The 15733-nt window shown below is 40.7% G+C and overlaps 1 protein-coding gene across 2 annotated transcripts; it reads right to left on the reverse strand.

Moving 5' to 3' along the window:
- Nucleotides 1-1281: 1281 nt before the first annotated feature.
- PGF (placental growth factor) lies at nucleotides 1282-14999 on the reverse strand. Of its 2 annotated transcripts, XM_087724310.1 has the most exons (7): nucleotides 14764-14999; nucleotides 10032-10074; nucleotides 8010-8206; nucleotides 6423-6499; nucleotides 4125-4154; nucleotides 3967-4034; nucleotides 1282-2551 (listed from the first exon to the last, which is right to left on the reverse strand). In XM_087724310.1, the coding sequence occupies exons 1-6, from the start codon at nucleotides 14818-14820 to the stop codon at nucleotides 3974-3976; spliced, it is 465 nt and encodes a 154-aa protein (XP_087580436.1). In that variant the 5' UTR covers nucleotides 14821-14999; the 3' UTR covers nucleotides 1282-2551; nucleotides 3967-3973. The 2 variants fall into 2 exon arrangements, with proteins under 2 accessions (XP_087580436.1, XP_087580443.1); XM_087724317.1 differs by lacking the exon at nucleotides 3967-4034.
- Between the last annotated feature and the right edge of the window lie 734 nt (nucleotides 15000-15733).

A 15733-nucleotide genomic window follows, 5' to 3' on the forward strand; every position in this document is an offset into this window, starting at 1 on the left:
CTCCAGTCAGTGAAACTACAAGGCAGAAAATAATTGCCTAAAAAGAAATGTTTGGCAACCTCTCACAATATATTTATCTGGTTATCATTACTACAATAAAAAAACATTCCAAGAGTCATGCAGCATTTATTTTTACAAGTTTCCTCCTCTATCACACTCACATTACAAAGGAACAGCTTTGAATTATTTGCTCCAAGTCACATAGGAAGCATGCTGTTTTTCTTCTTTAACAGCCAACATATTGGATTGTGCTTTCTTTATCTCTGGTAAATCATTCAGCAATTCAGAAGGATCACAACTGGAATTTATCTCTCATACATCCAGAGATGACAAGTTCGTTTTCAAAAGAGGAAGTAGGTGAGCCAATAAAAATATTTTCAGAATCTGCATTTGGGTCTTGATTATAAAGCAATTTTATTTAGAATCATTTATTTGGAATGTTGTTGCACTGCATTGACTGAAAAAGCAGTTTTACTACACAAAAGAAAATATTTCAATCCAGGAGGACCAAGAATATATTGCCATTAAGTTACTATGATATAAGAAGCAATATACTTCATTGAGTTAAATTAATGGTCTATTTAGTTCTCTTTCCTTTCATGGATGTTGTCGAATATAACAGTTCACAAATGTAGAGCCTCGGGAAAATTCCACCTTGAATCAGTAACAGCTGTAGATACAGGAATAATGAAGACATAATGATGCTTGCTTGTCCTTTCCTGACCAACAGTTACTATTTCCCATTCACCTATTTCAGTTTGAGTTCACTCACACTATACACACACACACACACACACACCAAAGTATCTCACAGCAAATTATTGCAAGAGTTGCATGTTTATACTTTATATAAACTTCTTATATTTCTATTTCCCATCATTAACTTACATGTCACAATTCTCTTCTACATTTATTCAAACCTCAGGAAATGTATATAAGATGGACATAATACCTGTCTTTATTTGTTCTTTTTGTTACCTGTGCTTTTTGGATAGCCAGAATCTCTAAAAATAAGTTTTCCATAAATTGGTCACAGAAGCTAATTTAAAATCTAGCAGTGATCTTGAACACTTTCTTGCAATTATTAAGATTAGTGTTTTTAATTGGATGTGCACTTGTATCTCAGGGTAAAACAAGACCTATTTCTGTGTTCAGTTCCACTAGCATTTTAAAGCTCACTGGAACATACTTTTCTTTTAGGACTGAGTGTGGACCTGAACTATTTTACAATCAGGCGGACAGGCAGAAATATATTAGTTGCCTGAGCATGCTTAAACCTATTTTGTGAACTTTTTTTCTTCCAACAACCATCCTCCCACCACCAAACAAGCTATACAAGTAGTCCTTGACTTACAACCGTTTATTTAATGATTGTTCACTGTTACAATGGCACTGAAGAAAGTGACATGACCATTTTTCACACTTGGGACTGTTGCAGCATCCCCCTGGTCACATGATCAGAATTTGGATGCTTGGCAATTGGCATGCATTTATGATGGTTGTAGCATCCTGGGGTCATGTGATCACCTTTTTTTTGCAACTTTCTGACAAGCAAAGTCAACAGGGAAACCAAATTCACTTAACAACTGGTAAGAAAGGTTGCAAAATGGGGCAAATTCACAAATGTCTTGCTTAGCAATGGAAAAGTTGGTTTCAACTGTGGTTGCAAACCGAGGACTACATGTATGAACAAAATCCAATACACTGATAAGCAGTTACAATTTCCACTGCAAGTTATGCAGGAGAGCTAACAAAACGTGTCAAGCACAACATTACATTTTCTTGAGAAAAATGATTTTGTGGGGATATTCCAGAACTGATTTTCCTAGGGGAACAAAGGCCTACATGTACACTAAACTGATAGTAACTTGAGCAGGAACCACATTCTCTGCTCTCCCTTTTTCCTTGCCTGGGGCTCTGATTTCTGAAGTGCTGACTTCTACAATATTACTTGCAAGGAGTTTTAGCTCTTATTTATCAAGGTTAATTTGTTGCTTTAGACATCTTTTATAGGAAGGAGTGTTCTCCAGGTATTAACCCTGGTGAAAAACAAGACGTAAACAAGGATTGGCAAAGCGTAGCTCAAACTTTTCTTCCCTTTCATTTCTCAATTCTCAACTGAGAGATAATATCCAGAAAATATCCAGGAGGAAGTATTCGCATTTGTCTTAATAGCTTAAGTTCTCCAAACTCCAAATACTTAAAACATAAACCAGCTGCTGTTTTCTTGTATTTCCATTTTACTCTCAATTCTGCAAAAATCAGAGTGAAATATTAGCTCTGTGTGGACAGGGAATGGACTGAGATAAACAGGTATATATATATATAAACATCTCCTTCAGAATGTCCTGACATATTTTCACTGGGATGTTGTCTTTACTCCTCCCTTTTTGCTCTGGCACTTCAAGTGAGCAAGCTGTTACCAGACCCCTGAATTCATCAGTCAAAATTGTAATTGCAGAGGAATGTTGAAGATGATTTAGCATTTAAAAAGAGGCATTGTGGCACTGCCCTTGGCTGAGAAAGCAACAGCTATCATCAAATGGCACACCTGGAAAGAAAGCACAGAAGAGGCTCAGCATCAAATAAATTAAGCCCCAAAATATTAACAAGGAAAATGGACAACTAGAACTACATTTCCTACTCTATGTGCAAACTCTAGTATCTGCTCTGCTGTAATAAATGCATTAGAACAAAAGGTGGATTTATGCTAATGTCTACATAAATAATTTAAAATGAAAACCCAGACAGAGAAAATAAAATTACATTCCACTGTATGTAAAACCTCTGTTAATTTCTCCTATTGGTTGAACTCTTTTTTTAAGCTGCAAATATTAGTTTATTATTCCAAAGTAAACTTGCAAGGAATACATTTAGGTTCAATCTTAAAATATTGTAGCACAATGTTTTTATGTTAACAATCTCAAAACAGAATTATTTTTCCCCTTCAAAAGAATAAGGCAAAACTATTAGCCATAGAATATGGCAATTACTGGTAGTCCTTGACATACAACCACTATCTTGGTCATTGAACAGTGATTGTTAAGTAAATAGCCCACATGACTGCTTCGCTCAATGATCACAATCCTGGCTCTTCCAGTTGTGATCATTAACAATCATGTGAATTGTTACACAGCCGGAGTGAAACATCTGCCTGCTGAAGGAAGGGAACTCCTGGGATGTAGACATGGAGTCCTGATTTCCCCTCCCACCTGTGCGTGGAAAGGAACTCCTGTACTGGGCAGGAGAAGCAAAACTCAGATCCCAAATATTCAAGCTTCATTTCTCCTGCTGGCCACATGAGTTCTCCTCTCCATGGAAGAACATTTCTATGCTGAGCTGGAGAAACAAAAATTGGATCTTTGGAATCTGAGCTATGTTTCTCCAGCCAAGCATAGATCTGAGCTCCGTTCCTGCACTCTGCCACAGGCAGATCCTGAAGAATCAAGTTTCATTTCTCCAGCCCAGTATTAGAATCCCCACCTCCCCTCTGTGTGTGGACATTCATTGGTTCTGCACCTTCCTTAAAAGTAATTGTCTTTAAATTAAGCTATTCCCTTTTTTTAATTTGGCTGCTGGTGTTATACAGCATTTGTTTAGCATCGTTTTTATGCTCACTCATTCATTGGCTGCTATGGCGCTAAACTAATAGCCACTCAATCAGATTGTTTGATAGAAGCATTATCTAAGTAGCCATGAAAAAAAAGAGCACAGAGAAGAGCAAGAAAAGGCTGTCTAGTCACACTCTTAAGGTCAGCCCCCCCCCCAAAAAAACCAGAATTTGAGAATGGGGAAATGGGTGCAGCTGAATCCACACTGATGCAATGCTTATTTATAAAGTAAGATGAGATTTCCAGACCAACAAGATTTTCTCCCCCCACTGGCTTTGCATGGTCCAGAAGCCAAATCAGATACTGACTCACACACCATAGTATTCTTTTTCCTCCCCCTGCTGTTGATACTCACATAGAGATCAATTTTTGGGTCTCTGCTTTCCCCGCTTCTTCTTGCTGCGTCCCTTGAGTCTCCTCCTCCTTTTGGAGGAAAGGTGGGGAAAAGAGCGGATGGGAGGTAAGACATTGCAGAGAGTCCCAGCCTCCAGAATCTTTAGTAATGCCACTTACCTCCCTGACTTCAGAGCATCTTGTCGGGGCCTGGGGAAACAGAATGAGTCACTTTTAGCATATGGTGATGTCTGCCACATATATACAGAGCACCTTGAAGACGTGATGCCACAGAGGGAAAGGGCAGATTTCCTAAAAGAGTGTCCCACATCCCATACTCCTTAAATATAGTCCATGCTACACTGCCTTTACCATCATGCTGTGTGCCAGATGATTCAGAAATCTCCAGCAACTTTGATAATGGCAAGAGTGGACAGAAAGACTGAAATCTAGAGCAAAAATGGGGAAGCTTTTGTCATTTTCTAAGAAGACCAGAACTACAATAAGACCGTATCACTTAAGAAGGCAAGGTCTGGATTTTCTGATTTCTGATTTTTTTACTGAGGTTCTTCTTTATCAACTTCTGCTCAATCTCCTTAAGCCTCCTCTTGCAACGAGAAAGAGAAAATCCTGTTTATTTTCAACAAGAGTAATTAGAGAAGACTCTAAGGGTTCCCCCACCCTCCCAAAGCCTCAAGTATAACAAGGCTTTGTTTGTTCAGCCCGCTTCAGAGTAATAAATGAAGTGTGAGATGACATGTCTGGAGCCGGATATGTCAGATTTACAATGGGTCTTCCAGGAATCCCAACAAATGCCTAATAATGCCAGTCTGAAAAGAATTGGCTTATATAGGAAGATTATATCTTCATAAGAAATTCAAAGGTGTAGGGGAGGGAAGGATTTGGGGGGGGGGGGAACAACCTCCAAAGTTTCAAAAAGAGATCTTTTGTTAAAGAGTCACAGAAGGCACATAACATGATCATCAGAGGATAAGAAGAATTAATAGTGCATATCAGCACCCATATATTACTAGGAATTCTTCCATTCTGGGTAGTTCTAGAGCCGTGCTTCTCAACTTCAATAACTTTAAGGTGTGTGAACTTCAATTCCCCATGGCTGGCTAAGGAATTCTGGGAGCTGAAGTCCACATATCTTAAAGTTGCAAGTTGAGAAACACTGTTCTAGAGGTTTGATCAACTTGATGCATAATTATCTTTCAATGCCAGAACATAAGCAGGACACAAACTGTTCCTTCCTTCCCTCCTTCAGCAAAGATGAGATATTTGTAAAGGTCCCAAATGTCATGGAGAACAGCTGAATTGGAACAGCTGCTACCTCTGCCATATTTCATCACATGGTGTCAGCTTATTAAGCAACAAGGCATGCATGATAATTGCAGGACTGTCTGCATGTTGATCTTCTACTAGAACACCGAAAATAAACAGAAAATAGCACTTGGTACTGAATTCAGTTGCTGAGAACTATGCCTTAATTCTTTTTTTAGTTTTTTTTTTTTTAAAAAAACCACATTCCTAAACTGTTTAGCAGAATTATGAAAACTTTTTTATCCAATTCCGATTAATTTTATTTGCATGCTAAATTCTAATGACTTTAAGGAATGGCAGAGTAAGAGATTTAATGATCCTGTCAGGCTTAGTTCCAATGAAACCAACAAAATCTTCTTTCTGAAAAAAATCATATAAAGACCCAACTGAGAATTGCATATTTGGGCTCATGAAGCAAAGAAAGAAGTCAACACTTTGATCTCTCAGACGCCTTAATTTAATCTTACAACTGCTTATTTGGATATGGGAAAAGCAAATTTAGGTTTTGAAGAACCCAGTGAAAATATATTCCTTTTAATACAGAGGATGAACTATGGTATGGATTGGTAAATCCTATTAACATGATGTCACCCAAAACATTGCCCCAATTAGAATAACTATGAGCAGAATTTATTTCAGAACACTGATGTATATCTGTGTGATCTGTTATAAACCTGAAGTCATGTTTTCTGACTCTAAATTAGTTAACATCAACAAAACAAACATTTATTTTCTCTCTCTCTCTTACACCATGATTATGGGGAAAGCATCTCTAATGGAAATCCTAATGTTTGTATGAACAGAGAGATAAGCTTGATACTGGTGCTAATCACAAAACCATATATGTGTTTTTAAACTTATAGCAGTTATCTGCACAGCTTCAGTTGCTGGAGCTGTGTTCCAATAAAAACTTGACCCTGTGAATCTAAAGTCTGCCATTCTCTAATGCAATTCATGTGCATTCATGTGCATAATGTCATGTAACATTAACAGGAAGTCTGAAGTACCAGTTTCTGAAATATAATAGCAAAGACCTCAAAGAAGAGGCAGATTCTCAAGAAGGGTTTATTAAAAACCAGTTTTCCCTTGTTCCCTAATTTGGACACTAAAGCACCAGGTGCACGTACCAAAAGCCACAGCAAAGTTGCTCACCTGCATTCACATTTCCTGTGTTCAGTAAATGACAACTCCACGAAGGATAACTGATTATCTGGGTTGATCTTCTTGAGCTGAAAGGGTAAAATCTAAGTAATTTGTTGAGCATCTTTATCTCTTTTCACTTCTCCCACTTGGCCAAAAGAGCAGTTTTTTAAAGTATGACTCTGTTCCCCAGAGCCATAGATTAACAAAGAACAATGCATTTTACTTTCACATGAAAGGGAAGGTTTCTTGGCCACCTGCATCTATTGGCCAGACAAGACAACATGTTAAAAACAATTTATGCATGTAAATAGTGGTATGCTGAGAAATATTTAATAGCCAGCTTCTTTGGCTCCCACTGCTACCATTCCATCACGGAACAGCTGATTGGCATACAGGGCATCAAGGCTCAGCTCTGCTGTTATCCCATAAAATTCCAGAACAATCAGCTCTCACAAGCCAGTGAAATCTGGCTCCAGTACACCACTGCAAGTATTCCATTGTATATGGAGCCATGTGATGTATCTGAGCTTTATTTTTAAAAATAACAACCCATGAGGAACAATAATAAGCAGAATTTGATCAATGTTGGGAGAGTGGTTTTTAACTTTTTTTCATGCTATTTTCCAATGGGGCAAATAGTTATTTAGCTAAACATCTGATAACTCCTTCTCGGCAAGTAGCAGACTCGGGAAAAGCAATTACCATAAAGCAGATAGGATTCACCACATCTCCACACCTTCCACAGACAGTTTTCGCTCACCCACTGCCTTGTTTAGTAACTGTTCAAAGCCATAGCGATTGGGGAAAAAATCACTACCAATCCTTGCATTTATGGCTGTTGCATAATCCTGTGGTCATGTGACTGCTATTCAAGTGCTTTGTGACTTGTGTGCATTTACGACTGTTGCAGCACCCCACAATCACATGATTGTCATTTGCCAGCTTCACAACTGGCTTCTAACAAGCAGAATTAATACAAAACACAGAAGTGAAATTATAAGTCATGGCCATGTGATCTCTCCCTTAAGGACTGCTGCTCTTAATGAAAGAATTGCTGATCCCAATTGTAGTTGGTAAGCAAGGATTACCTATGTTGTCCCAATTTTACATAAACAGACAGACCTATCCTTAAAGTAAAAAGAATACTATACAAATTCATACATAAATGTAAATGTGTCATCCAGTCTGGTTCTAAGGCAATTCCTTCATCTGACTCCATGGCAGAACTGCCTTTCTGTCTCTTAGGAAAATGTTTCTCAACCTCAGCAGTCTTAAGACGTGTGGACTTCATCTCCCAGAATTCCTCAGGCAGCATACTAGCTGAGGAATTCTGGGGACTGAAGTATACCATCTAACTGTCCTATACAATGGAGCTGTAGAGTTTTGAAAAGATGGGGAAATAATATACAGCTTTTAACCAAAATATTAAGAACAGTTCCAGTTCTTTGGGAACTTCAGCAGTGAACATTAGCTTCTTGGGAGCAAACTCTGAATTGCATTTCCATGAAACAAACAAGGGTTGACAGCTAACGGCAGAGAAAGTGAGGAAGTGACCCTGTGCCCCAGGATAAATGGAACTATAGTGTTCTCACCTACCTCCATAGTGATATTGGCCGTTTCCACTGGGACACATTGCAGTGCTTCATCTCTACAACATCCACAGCAGCGACGCAAAGAAACACAGGAAGGTTTGAACATGTGCTCCACTTCATGTGGGTATTCTGATACAACACTGACCAGTTTCTCCAAGGGCTGGCAGGAGCTGCGATTCCAAACATCAAAAAAGGATACCACTAAAAAAGAAAAGAAGTATAAAAGTAAAGCATTTAGTTGCCAGTTTTTTCATATATCCATGGCAGAAAGTGCACACAGGAAGCCATTGCATCTCTCTCTCGCATGTTCGTCAAACTGCATTAGAATGTTGTGTTCTGAGTTCTGAGCACATTTTAGGAAAGATTTTGACAAGCTGGAGTGTCTCCAGAGGACAGCAATCCAAAAGATAGGGAATCTGGAAGGAAAAATCTTTGGAGAACATTGGGAGGTGGTGCGTAGGTGTAGGCTGGAGAAAAGACAGTGGGGAGACGATAACTGCTTCAATGTGTAAAGAACTATTATGTAGAAGTTGGGACACAAGATTTGAGAGTTGTTCCAAAGAAGAGGACAAAAATAATGAGCTTAAATTACATGGGTATAGGTTTTAGTCAAACATCTGGAAAAACATTCAATTGGCAAGAGCTGTGCAACAAGACTTCCTTCGGAGATTGCTGAAAAGCTTTAAACAGAGGCTGGATAGTCACCTGCTGGCAATCTCATAGATTCCTGCACTTTGTAGGGAATTAAACAAGATGTTCTCCAACATCCTTTCTATCAACGAGGTGGTTCAGTGGTTAGAGTGCAGTACTGCAGGCTACTTCAGCTGACTGCTAGCTGCAGTTCGGCAGTTCAAATCTCACCAGCTCAAGGTTGACTCACCCTTCCATCCTTCCGAGATGGTTAAAATGAGGACCCAGATTGTTGGAGGCAATAGACTGACTCTGTAAACCGCTTAGAGAGGGCTGTAAAAGCACTGTGAAATGGTATATAACTCTAAGTGCTATTGTTATTGCTATCACTTAAATCTTATGAATAGGAAGTTGCCTTGCCTCTGTTTTAGCACTATCTCCCTTGAGCAGAGGTGATATTCAGCAGGTTCTGACCAGTTCTGGAGAAGCGGTAGTGGAAATTTTGAGTAGTTCAGAGAACTGGCAAATACCATCTCTGACTGGCTTCCATCTATTCTGTGCCTCCCGAGTCCCAGCTGATCGGGAGGAAATGGGAAGTTTGCAGTAACCTTCCCCTGCCATGCCCACCAAGCCACACCCACCAAATGATGCCTACACCCCACAGGTTAAATTGCAATCATTTTGAGAGTTCAATCAAAATTTCTCCAAAAATGGGGGAAATATTGAAAAATTTCAGAGGTTTTTGAAGAATCATTTATTACTCATTGTTCAAGGATGTCTGCCAAGTTAAAAAAAAAATACTGGATTTGCATCTGCTGAATAGCCATGGTTCTTCAAGATGTTGAATAAAGGTCTTTTCCATTAATACTTTGAATCTTAATTGTTTAACTGGAAATTGTGGACGAATAAAAAATCAGTTAAATTAAAAGTAACAATAAACTGATTCTTTGCAGCTAGCAAGATTAAAAAAATACACAAACCGTATTTTCTGGGAATGTGAAAATTATTGGAAGTGTGGAAAATGGAAGAAAATCTTATACTATGTTCAAATTGCTTTTCCCCAAAGAAAATATTAATTGAACCATAGTGTTTTCCCTTCTTTATTATCAATGTCTACAGATTTCAACTATTTCAGACCTTATAATCTAAGTAAACAAAGTAGTAATTGAAAAAGGGAAAGGGAAAAATTTGGAGGGGATTGTGACATGAGAAGTTGCAATCAAGAGTTAAGAGATTCTCAAAAAGGGTGGAGGGTTTTTACAAGAAATCCAAAGGGTAGCATCAGAGCACATAAACAGCTTCCAAGACTCTTCGCATTATAGATTAGACAGACACACATATATAGTCCAAATCCACACTATAACAGAAGGTCATGCTTCACATGCTTCATACTCACCTGCTCCATCAGTTTTGCTGTTCTGAAGAATCACATCTTTCTTCTGAAATAGAAGGGAAAAGGGGGGGAAAGGTCATTTTCCCAATACATTCCAGACACAGAAAGGTAGAAAGGCTGACATAACATGCCCCTTTCCAAAACCAGGGGTCCCCAAACTTAGCAACTTTAAGACTTGTGGTCTTAAAGCAAGAATTCTCTTGCTGGCTGGAGAATTCTGAGAGTTGAAGACCACAAGTCTTAAAGTTGCCAAGTTTAAGACCTCTGTCCAAGACATTTGGGAACTGTAACAACCAGACTTTTAATTAGAAATGGCTTACAGCTGAGAATCCCGGGAGTAGCAAACTCCAGGTCTACAAAACTGAATTCAGAGATATGTGACAATCTTGTTATTTCATTAAACAAACGATAACACAAGGGAAGTGTCCACTAACTTCATCTCAGGGTTTGCTGGAGTTCAAACATCCATCCATCCATTAACAACAGGAGAGGTCTACCTATGGTTTGGTAAAAGATCTAAAACTAAGACAATGCCTTCCAAAGCTCTGGTAAACTCATTCCATCAGAAAATAAGGTCAGGAAGAATGATCCTTGTCACACCCTCTTTACTTACTTTTAAATTTTCCCTCTTGAGAAGAAACTCATCCTAACAGCAAACATTTCTCTGAATACTGGGAATGGGTCTTGAAAAAAGGATTCATTCGACCCACAGGTTGAGTCCCAACATGCCCATGGAAAATTGCTTTTTAACATATTATCAAGATCTTGGAAAAAGGGTCCTAGACATTTCTAGGATAGATGCAAGAAGGTTTCTGAGACTGTACCTCCCACTCTGAAATCAACTCCTTCCACCTTCAGAATGGAAGATTTAAAATACTCTATGGGTTTATTGGATGTTTTTTGGTGATTAGTTAAAACATGGATGAGGAGATGGTAGAGCAAAAGTTGCCAGGCCAGATCACACTGATTCATTTATTTATTTATTTTTATCTTGGAAAAGTGATATAGCCATCTACTCGCTCACGGCGACTCTAGGCTGCTTACAGAAAATAAAACACAATATAGAAAAAAATAAAATAATAACCACCCACTGCTGCCCCCCACTCCCCGCCCCGGTGGCAGCACATACTCATATCAGGGATTTAATGGACTCCTGCTCTGGGTTCCCCAGGCCCGCTGGAAAAACCATGCCTTTAGGGCTTCCTAAAGAGTGTCAGAGTGGGGACCAGTCTAATTTCTGGAGGGATGATGTTCCAGAGGCAGGGAGCCAACACAATGAAGGCCCTTCTTCTGGGTTCCATCAGGTGTACCTCCTTAGGTTTGGGAACAAAAACATGCCTTGCCTCCCCACTTTAGTGGGTTGGTTGGATGTGAGCAACAAGAGACAGTCCCTCAGATAACCTGATCCCAAGCCATGAAGAGCTTTAAAGGTGATAACCAGCACCTTGAATTGCACCTGGAAGCAAATCAGCAACCAATGCAGCTCCCACAGGAGTGGTGACACATATGCACACTGAGTTCTGCACAAAACCATACGGACCCAGGGGTGGGTTTCTCGCCCCGTTCCAACCGGTTCGGTTGGAACGAGGCTGGCGGTGTCCTTGCGCACACGTGCGGCGTCCTCGCACGCGGTGCGCACATGCGTACTAGCGTCTGCGCGATGCTCCAGCTGCTCCTGGAGGATCGCGCAGGCGCTGTATGCGTTCTGCACATGCGTGGAAGCGCAGAATTTGTAAAAACCGGGTAAGGAGCGGGCGCGGGTGTGCGGGCGCGCGTGGGGGGGGGGGTTCGCCGTTCCAGGAAGTTACTTACTTCCGGGTTCGGCGACCAACCAGATTGCAGGGACCGGTGCGAACCGGTTGAAACCCACCCCTGTACGGACCACTGCATTTTAAACCAACTGGAACTTCCGGATGCTCTTCAAAGGTAGAGCGTGTTCCAATAGTCAAGATGTACTGCAGAATTCTTCCTGTGTTTATAAGCTGATTGAATATTCTAAGACTATTTACTGTCTCAAATGTGATGAAGGATGCAATTCCCTTCCCAGCATAGAAATACTTTTGAACTACTAGTCAGATTGATTTCTGTGTATGCAGTTGTCCTTCAAGAGAAACGACAAAATGTCTTGAGTTAGCCCTGGCATATACATACATAGAAGAAGAGAAAATTACTACCTAATCAAATATAGAAAAAGCTTTTAGATTCAGCATCTGTCATTTCTAATTAAAAGTTATCTTGCAATGATTCATTTGATGGTGCTATTCTGTCTTCTTGCAGTTCCCGCTCTGACACCCACAAGGTGTCAGTCTAACACACAGTTTCCCATATCTGGTCATTCTAACATTTATATAAGGTGGAGGAAGATTTGAAGAGTCCTTAATGATTAAATGGAATGGGGGGGGGGGAAGAAGAGAAAGGGACAAAGAAGAATTCAATGCTAGAGATGCAGCTTGGTAGACCTAAGATTAGGCAGGAAAATAGAAATATGAAAAGAGAATGGTAAAAGAAAAGCATACTTTGGGTAAGCCTCTACATTCAGAAAGATGATTTTTTCCACAAATTTTGTTCAGTCAGTTAATGAATTTGATTGTTATTACTTTGAAGTAACTCATAATAATTCATAACAATGTTCACTGAGAAATGCTTTCATAAGTACAAATACAGCTGTATATGGTTGACATTTAATAATTTGATGCCCTTCCCTGAATAAAAATGAAAAATGACCAGTCATTTACAGTAAATAAAAAAAGTTGACGGCAACAATCCATCACTACCTGTTTTATATATATGTTATATTGTTTTAATCAGAGACTAAATCTGTAGATTGTTTGTATGTGTCACTCTGGATGGACTAGCCATCGAATATTCCTGCATTTCAAAGTTTCTGCAGTCAACTAAAGTTTGACCTAATATCTAATCTTCCTACTGGCTAATACCGGATACTACTTTTAGCACATGGGCTGAATTTATTCCAAACCTGCCTCAGAAACTAATGGATTTTTTCGCAATCTGATGCTGTCCAGATGTGTTAGGTTACAATCTCCATGTTCTCAGTCTCTGGGACCAGGCCGGCTGGAATGTTGGAAACTGTAGTCTAGAGGGTGTTGAGCTGAAGAAAACCAACCTAGTGTCAAGGAACAGATCATGGGCAGAAGGCACCCAACAACATTTTACGCAACATTTAATCATTTTAATAGTGCAAATGAGTCATTCCATCAGTTCTGCAGAAAAAACAGTCACCTCTTCTTTCTCAACTGCATTTAGCTAGTCTTTAAGCAAACCAATTTTCTTAATTTGCTTTTCTCCTTCTTTCCTTCCCTTTTCGTATTGTATTATGCCTGATGTAGAACCCACTAAAAAGGATCAAACCAGGTTACTATCTGGTAGGAGATCAGCTAGAAATGTCAGGGCTGCAACTGTCCTGGGAAGTAACAATGAAATAAAGGCAGCAATGGCAAACCACTTCTGTATGGTTGTTGCTATGAAAACAGCATGGATGTGTCCATGTAGGTATCAGGAGTCTAGTTCAACTTGAAAAAAGTTTTATTTTTTTTAATCATGTCTTCTAGCTGTCTCTCCACTCACGTAACCCTCTTTTATTTTTTAGAGCACTTCTTCCAAATCATTTGTGAAGCATACTATTCCAGAGAAGTCTTTACCCTAGGGTGCTTTTAGCCAGACTGTTCTTGACCTCAGTGACCTCACTGCACAGGACTACCCTGGCTCCGATTGTCTGTGTGTGGACATAACAACTTTACAGATGAGTTAAAAAGAGATACTTGGGGAGATAGCAAAGCATCAACTGCAGAATAGAGATAATTGAATTTCTCTTTTGCAAAAGCTGGAAAAACCTAAATAAAAGGAGAAAACCATGTTCTGCACACAATAATATGGTCCTTCGGTTATTGTATGGGATTATGGTATGGAAACCTGCATTTCACTCATAAAAAACTGTAGAGGAGATTGGAAAATAAAGAGTAACATGTTGTAGGTCAGAATGATAGGGGCAATTAAAGAATGTTAACAAAACACTACTGAATTTAAACTTGAAATTTGGTTCTCCATCAACTTGTCCCCATATTTATAATCAAAATCACCGTATTAATGTTTTCTAAATTGAAAGTTGTGCTGGGAATTCCCTGCACCCCTTTCTCCAAGCCTTGTAGAGTCTACATCCTGCTTTACCACATCAAAAGTTTTATCCAAGTCCCCATTTCTGCTCTTCAGTGCTGAAGCTTCTGGGCACGTGCGGATCTTACCCTTCTTCTACTAACTAAATACTTCTAACCACCTCCTGCACAACTGGGCTTTCAGATCAGATGATTTAAAGATACGCCCATGATAATGGGAAGTTTAATTGTGCCTTGACGTTCCGCTCTTCATTAGTGAAACACTTGACCGTGTAGCTCCTACAATTGTGAGACCTGAGCAAAACGCCTCCGAGGTCCGTTCCCGTTTGGTTTTTCTCATTTTAGTAATAATAATTTTAAAAAAGGACAGTGCCGATCGCCAGGGATTATATTCGCTCCATCCTCTCCGAGAAGAGCAGGGGACACAATCGCAAGCCCCTACCACCAGACCAAGGAGAATGACACGGGATAGATTTGGGCATCACACGCCCAACAGGCACGCTGGGACGCGAAATAGGACGCACGCACACGCACCCCAAATCCGGACAGATCTAGCCCGCCAAAGACCGGGACGATTAATTAGTCCGTTCCGAAGTTCACCTCACCTGCGCGCCCACCACATGCAGGGCAAGAGCTACCAGGAAACCTCGGAGAAGTTGCATCGCGCCCGCCAGCTCCTTCAGCGACCGACCTCCGCGATCAATCAATGGTCTATATCACTGCCGGCTTTGGGAAACCTCTGGGACTAAGACGAGGCGTCGAGCTTCCCGGATTCCCCCGCGTCGCTTCCGCGAAGAGCCTGTCGCTTCTCTGAACCAAGTACGAATCCCGCGCGCCGAGCGAGGAGCCGCTTCCAAGAGCCCGCCGCTCACCTCGCTCCGCCCGAGGCTGCAGCGACTAGGGCAGCGAGAGCGTGGGTCGCTCCTGTCGCCCCAGGCAGGGCCATGTGAAGGCTGCCCGCCTTCCTGCTCCTCCCACGCTCGCTCCTGGCACTCCGCCCTCGCTCCCTGCCGCCGCAGCCCCGGGGATTTCTGGAGGGCGTTTCCGGTGGCCCGCCGGGATCGCTTGGCTGACTTAGCCGGCGTGTTGCAAGAGGACCCTCTGTCTGTTGCGGGAAAGCCCGAGTTACTCCGCCGGGAAGGTCCAGGGTTATTGAGTACTAACGCCTGCCTGCTCCGAGACACGCTCCGCCGCAGGGCGCCAAGAGGGTTTTTCTTCTCAGGGTGAATCGTAGCCAGAAGAGTTACCAGGGAATTCCTGCTTGCCATTTATTGATTTTCACCTCCCCTACCTCCCTTCGCCATGAGAGGTTCTTAGGGCAGAAGCCCTTTGATGCCCGAGGTGGAGAAATAGTAGCGTCTGTTCACACCCAGAGACACACCCCCAGTGGAAGTGCCAGTTATCTCATTAATCAAAGCCCCTTTTTTCAGAATGGAATAAAAATGCTTTTCAACCATCTCTCTTTGTCCCTGTTGGAAGAAAATTAAAAGGGGACAAAATAAATAAGGACCATTTCCTTATATTTCAAGATAGCTAAAATCTAATCCCAAGTAGCTATTTTTATTCTGTTTTATA

The sequence above is a fragment of the Thamnophis sirtalis genome, unplaced genomic scaffold (assembly GCF_051295495.1).
Source record: "Thamnophis sirtalis isolate CommonGarterSnake01/CBP01778 unplaced genomic scaffold, rThaSir2_p1.2 scaffold_1, whole genome shotgun sequence".
In the NCBI taxonomy this organism is placed as follows: Eukaryota; Metazoa; Chordata; class Lepidosauria; order Squamata; family Natricidae; genus Thamnophis; species Thamnophis sirtalis.

Coding starts and splice junctions, on each gene's coding strand:
- PGF (XM_087724310.1), bottom strand. CDS start 14,820: ATGCAACTTCTCCGAGGTTTCCTGGTAGCTCTTGCCCTGCATGTGGTG. Junction 10,075..14,763: donor TGCATGTGGTGGGCGCGCAG/GTGAGGTGAACT, acceptor CTTCTATTTCAG/AAGAAAGATGTGATTCTTCA. Junction 8,207..10,031: donor CAGCAAAACTGATGGAGCAG/GTGAGTATGAAG, acceptor TTTCTTTTTTAG/TGGTATCCTTTTTTGATGTT.